This window comes from Aspergillus niger (genome assembly GCF_000002855.4).
Source record: "Aspergillus niger supercontig An04".
Lineage (NCBI taxonomy): Eukaryota > Fungi > Ascomycota > Eurotiomycetes > Eurotiales > Aspergillaceae > Aspergillus > Aspergillus niger.
The window spans coordinates 2,142,928-2,149,325 of NT_166539.1; the positions used below are offsets into that span (position 1 = coordinate 2,142,928).

Sequence of the window (6,398 nt, forward strand, 5' to 3'; positions counted from 1 at the left end):
TCTGTGCTATTTGTGTTATAGTTCCACTTGACAATTCTCGTGTAGTTTCACCCAGGTACTTGACTTAGTATCCGTTTCATACTCGGAACTTGCCCATTCTCACACCCTTCTCGTTCTGACTCATTAGGAGCAAATATACACTTACACTTCCTTCATTAATTCTGCATCTTCCGGACTACCTTGGCTGAAATTTACGCTGCTACCGGATTATAGCTATTGTATCACTTTGCGTGCTTGATCAGCTTATCATGGACGTACAGTACCAGCTTGCCAGCTGACAATCAATAGCCAGCTTAACTGTCAAGGCCACCATCTCCATACTTAATACGACAGTCAACAAGGTTTAATAGCATCAAAAATACATAGACTTGGTCTTATTGAGATCCCGAACAGCCTGGGCTTCTGGTTTGTATACTCAACAATTAGCAGAATCACCACCTAGTCAACGCTTTTGAATACAGCATATACTGATACAGTCATGTTTGAATCATGTGAGATTAGTACTTTATCGCGTAAGATTGTTGCACTTCTCTAGGTCATATGTTGAAAGACTACCATCATAATATAGCCATCTCATCTACAAACTACCATGAATATTACTGACTGCCTAGATCTCATTCTCTACTCTTTACTCTTGGACTCATTCACAGAAATAGTTAGAGCTAGAGTTATCAGGGATTTCCAATACTATTTTCGCGATTATATCACGGTATTGGCCAAGTATAGAGTGTATCAGCACCACCCGCACTACGAACAACGCACAACAACAAAGGCGGTACTTTCCTTGATCTTTAATACTCAGAAGCGTACTTAGTGCCAAAGAATTTCTTAAATATATCACTACTCTCTTTCATTGTATTCGGAAATCGTCGTTCATTCAATGCCAATTGTCCAAGAACCCGAAAGTAGAGTTACGCAATCTCTGCTCCATAAATAAGAACATCTTTCAAACGCTCACTATATTCTAGGAACAAAGCCTACATGCAACACATAAACCTAAAAACACTCAAACAAGCCCATAGTAACTCTGAAACATCTCCCGAAGTACTTTACTATGTGTTAAGTTTGTACACTCACCCGCATACTAGTAATCCCCATCTGACCTGTCACCCACCCTAATATATACTAAGTAGTACTACTCCCCAAGCAAACCATAATCTCCACAACAACGCAAGGCATCCATCACCTCCACTCAGGGATAAAACACATCAGATACTCATTATTCCCCAAACAGCACCAATACCTATCCACACACAATGTGCAAGGAACAAAGCATGAAGGGTAAAAGAAGAAAGCATGGGATCCAATCTCTTGTCTCATCTGCAGTGTGACAATCATGGGAACGATCCCGATGCGCGCTAAACTGCATTGGGACTGATGGCTGTTGATAAACTTTGCAAAACTGGCTGATCAAGTGGGTCCGAGTTCGGGCGATGGGTTGCACGTGGATGAGGCAAACTGAGCAAACTTGCGCGACCGCGTCTGATGAAGAAGTTCGGTCAGTTGGGGGCGGTGTAGCGCGGGTGGTTGATTACATCATGGCTCTTTGATCACCAACAATTTGTGAGTATTATTGATTATGGTATGGAACTTTTGGCACTTATTGATATCTATATCTATACAATCTGCTCTCTCATGCTGTAAAGTAAACTACCATAAATCCAATCCAACTACCCACCACCCCGACTGCAGAGTAACTGCTCATGAACATCAGGGGCAGGAATTGCAACCGCTCCAGTCCGAAAATGAGCTGGTGAAGGAGGGAGCAGTAGATGATCAGCGGAATGGCAATAGTAAGGTACAGTAAAGAGAACCGATCGGCGACGAAGATCCGGCGCCGCTCGGAGACAGGTGCCACCTGATCAAATACGTAGAGGAACAGCACGAGCCACAGGACTGTGTAGACCGTTTTGATCGGGAATTCGGCGGCGGTAAAGAGTAAGGGGAACAAAGAGACGTGTCCGGCTACAGCCAGGGGGCGGAACGCGCTAAAGTACCGCCGGTCTTTGAGCGCGATGAGACTGAACGGGATGATGATCAGAAGTACCGCTTTCTCATGGACATGCCAGCCGAACAGGAACGATGCATATCCGCACAGGGTGATGGCACCAACGAAAGTCTCCCATTCAGGGTTGCGCCAGAGCTTAATCAACGGGAGCTAGTAACCGTTAGGATTGTCTGCCGGATTCAATAAAAACTAAGCACTTACCAACTGGAACAAGAAGGTCAAGATAAAAGTGTGCTCCTTGGTGACCTCAGGCAGTACGGCGAATGACGTGTCTCCCACAAGACCACGAGTGACGCTAACCAGGGCGTCCTGGTTAACCGGAAGGCCCAACCGCGGAGCAACTGCATTATTTAGTGCCTCTGAACGAATGCATAGTATTAGGATCATAGGACTTACGTTGGATCAATATGCGATCAGTAAAGGAGTACATCGCCCACACGTTGGGTGCCCAGTATGCATGGCACAACCCTCGAGAAAAGGGGAAGAGCCTGTCCTTCAATTGAAGCAGTTGACCCCAGGAGGCGAACGGCCCGAAAGCCAAGGCAAAGACGCCAACCACGCACACGCCGAGCTTGATAATGTTAAAGAACCGAGGGCGGAAAATTGACTTCGGATCCAGACAGTAGACCCTCAGCAAGTAGACGAAGTATGCCAAGGCAAGGTACAGATAGATGTGCTTCAGGCACAGCAAAACCGCGAAGCTGATCCCACTGTAGAGAAGAGTCGACTGCTTCCGTGCCAAAACGATTGAAAGAATCAAGATGCCGTAAAGAAACCCGTTGTACTGAAAGTGAATGTGGTCGATGATAAGCAGACCGGGCGACAGAAAGATGGACAGGCTGGCGATGTGCGCAAGGTGTTTGTTTTGTTGCGATACCGACTTGACAAATCTAAGCGTTCCCGAATTAGCGAGTCGAACGAGGCACAAGATGGTATAGAAGAATTACCTGCTCAAAGCGAAGAGCAGAACCAGCTCCGTGACGATCACCGTGGCCCTCTGGAAGTAGATTGTCTGCCATGAATCATGATTGAGGTTGTTGACAATCAACATCGCCGGATCCGCATAACGTGCCGCCTGGGAGAGTACCCATTCGAATGCCGCGAAGAAGGGAGGGTAGTCGAGAGTCCATTCCGACGTTTTCTAACCGGATTCGCGCAATTTAGTATTATGCACGCTTGAAACGGTATGCGCTGGCGAGTACGTACCTCGTAGTACCATTCCTTGACCGGCAACGAGTGTGTAATTGCGAGCCAGTTTCGATGGACCTCAAAATCGGTGGATTTGCTGCACGTTCCAGCCACAATTCAGCTGTGAGTTCTGCAACCTCGCGGTGCTGTTCTAGACCATTTGCGGGCAAACGTACTATGCGGGGAACAAAAGGATTTTGAATGCTGTCGCAACGATGGCGCACTGCGCCAAAGAAGGGTATAAATCGGTCATTGGTAGTCTTGCGCTTGACGCGCCGCCCGGAGAAGGAAAGGGAAAGGAGCGTGGGGCATGGAAAGGCGAGAGAAAGTGCCAGTTCTGGGGAGGGAAGCTGGATGGAGGCAGAGGGATAACCACAATAGGCCCATGGAACCCATCCGGGGCGGGGTGCACGTGACACCAACAGGGACGGGGAGCTGAAAGGCCAATCTGTCCCCTGCATTTCGCGGCGGTTCTCTGTTACGATTTGCTGCGGCAATGGACTTGGCTTCGGACGTAGGAGTCCGTCACTCGGTCGTTCTCTCTAGTCTGGAAATTCGTCATCTGGTCGACTTCTCCCCCGCAACTACCTCTATCGCCAGGGAAATTCGCCTCTGCGTGATCGCCATTGTGGTTGGGTGGACCACCTCGCGCGTTGTCTCCGCCTTGTTGAACCGGAGATCGTCGTCGGACCAGTAACAAGATACACCAAGCTTACTCGGAGCTTCACCTTGCTTCTTCTTTCTGGCTCTCCCACTTTCAATTCCTCTGTCTTTCTTACGCATTGACAGCTTCTGCCGTGCTTTGGATCTATACTTAGCCTTTTCCCTCACCGTTGTTTCAAAGATTAGTACCTGCATAACTTGTTTGCGTGACGAGCCTCCGATTGCATAGACATGATGAAGATCCCTGTTTCTCTCCTTTCTTTGGTTGCTGCTGCCACAGCTCAATCGGTGATTGAAAGCTCCAGCTTCGGCTTCGGCCAGACGTATGTATCACCGTCTTTACCCAGTCTGACACAAGTCAATCCCTGATTTACTAATGCCTCCCAGGTTATCAGCAGATGGCGGTGCCATTTCTGGGTGGCAGACTGGAGGGGAATCGCATACCCCCGACATCGTATGCTGATCACTCCCATGATGAAGCTCCAAGCCATTGCGTACTGACTGCTGCGTAGCTCTCTAACAAGATCATCCTGACACCCCCTTACCCAGGCAATACAAGGGGATTTGCTTGGTCACAGACTCCGTAAGTCTTGCTGGTTCCTATACTTGACGGATTGATATTGACCCAATTTTGTAGTGTATCGCAGTCGGAATGGACAGCAGAGTTCCAATTTCGAGCGACTGGTCCCGAACGGGGTGGAGGTAACCTCCAGCTCTGGTATGCCAAGGACGGTAAAGATAGAATCGGCACTTCCAGCATCTATACTGTCAATCAATTCGACGGTTTTGCTCTGGTCATTGACAACCACGGCGGAAGGGTAAGTCCGAAGCTACTGTCTGATGGCAAAAGCTAATATTTACCAGGGTGGAAGTGTGCGCGGGTTCCTCAACGATGGCACAACAGACTATAAGAGCCACAGAAGCGTTGATAGCTTGGCCTTTGGACACTGCGACTACCCTTACCGCAATCTTGGACGGCCCTCTACCGTCCGCCTAAAGCACACCAAGTCCATCTTCGAGGTTACTGTCGATGACAAGCTGTGCTTCTCCACTGACAAGGTGCGTCCATCCACGCCACATCCCCATCAACAATCTAACGTAAACAGGTTGCTCTCCCTACCGGCAATGTCTTCGGTCTGACTGCCGCAACCCCCGAGAACCCCGACTCCTTCGAAGTCTTCAAGTTCGTTCTCCAATCCGCCGAGTCTGGAACCGGCAGCGCTGTGCCCGTTCAGCAGCAGAACACCAACCAGCAGCCTATTGCCGCCCAACAACAGGCCGTTCCCCAACAGCAGCAGCAGGCACCCCCGGTCAACACCGGCTTTGAGCAGCAGTTCGCCGACCTGAGCAACCGCGTCCAGGTCGTCAACCAAGCCACCGACAACATCATCCGCGAACTCGGAAGCCAAGACACCAAGGCCGCCAACCGCCAGGTCGAGCTCCTCCAGAAACTCGCCAGCAAGGAACAGATCGCCAGCCTCGACGCCAGACTCCAGAGAATGGAACAGATGCTGCAGACCATTCAGCGTGACCTGGAAGGCAAGGACTACCACAGCCGCTTCAACCAACTTCAGGAAACCTTGCGCTCGTCTCACCTTAGCTTGACCGAGAACCTCTTGGGAGGTAAGTACTCCCCTTATGGTTCACAAACCACCCGAATCGAAGCTAACTTACTCACTTATCCAGTCATCACCTCCTCCGCCCCGCGCATGGGATTTTTCATCTGCATGATCATCGCCTTCCAGGGTCTTCTTGCCGTGGCTTACATCATCTACAAGCGTCGCCGTGCGAACATGCCTAAGAAGTTCCTCTAAACTTCTCTCATCCCCCTTTCCCCACCTGTATCCATACCAACGACTTAAACTGCTGCCAGTCAGTCTGCGGTAATGAACGATATCACGAGAAACCCGGCAGCGCCGTTGTACGGCGTTCCTTCTCTTCGTTATCCGAATAAACCATCATGTGTAACTATTCGTTTATTTTATACTAGCTAACGTTATGTTGTCGTGCGTTCCTTGATTCTGTACTTGTACATTTACAATTACACTTGTTTAGCATTGCGCTTATTTTCATTCCAGCGCGGTGGGAGCGCAATATACATATCTGATCTGGCCAGGGAGCAATTTATGTTCGGTCCATTTGCATGCAATGTGCCTCTCTGTTGGGTCGTAAACCAAGAGCAATGTGTAAATGTAGTATCCTGATATAAGTTTCCGTCTTAATCCAGTCTGCCTTGTTCGAATCAGCAACCCCCCCCCCCCCCCAATATGCATACAACAAATTTGACAACCTGAACTATATCGAGGACGGATTTTGTGCCGAACAGGCCTACCTCAGAGTACCACTGACAACCGGAAGAAGGGAAGAAAGGAGGGAAGGAAGGATCCTGCTCTAAGCCGATTTATCTGCGAGGAAACACCGTGGTGTGGGTTATCCGGATACTACGGAACCAGCTACTACTGGACTTCTACCGAGAAGGAGTGAGTGGATGGAACGGCTGAAGGTGTAGAATGAATGAATTTTAAAATTGAATATTTTG

General features: G+C 49.1%; 2 protein-coding genes across 2 annotated transcripts; one reads left to right on the forward strand and one right to left on the reverse strand.

The window, feature by feature from the left end:
• Nucleotides 1–1,633: 1,633 nt before the first annotated feature.
• On the reverse strand, nt 1,634–3,823 carry An04g08820 (uncharacterized protein; the record flags this gene model as incomplete). The annotated part of the gene is made up of 7 exons (XM_001402203.3): nt 1,634–2,158; nt 2,210–2,349; nt 2,405–2,898; nt 2,956–3,149; nt 3,215–3,293; nt 3,373–3,644; nt 3,785–3,823. 7 exons carry the CDS (start codon nt 3,821–3,823, stop codon nt 1,634–1,636), a joined length of 1,743 nt encoding a protein of 580 aa, XP_001402240.3.
• A 270-nt stretch (nt 3,824–4,093) lies between these two features.
• On the forward strand, nt 4,094–5,673 carry An04g08830 (uncharacterized protein; the record flags this gene model as incomplete). Its single annotated transcript, XM_001402204.3, has 7 exons — nt 4,094–4,182; nt 4,247–4,313; nt 4,372–4,442; nt 4,497–4,677; nt 4,724–4,918; nt 4,966–5,482; nt 5,546–5,673. The coding sequence occupies 7 exons, from the start codon at nt 4,094–4,096 to the stop codon at nt 5,671–5,673; spliced, it is 1,248 nt and encodes a 415-aa protein (XP_001402241.3).
• Nucleotides 5,674–6,398: the final 725 nt, after the last annotated feature.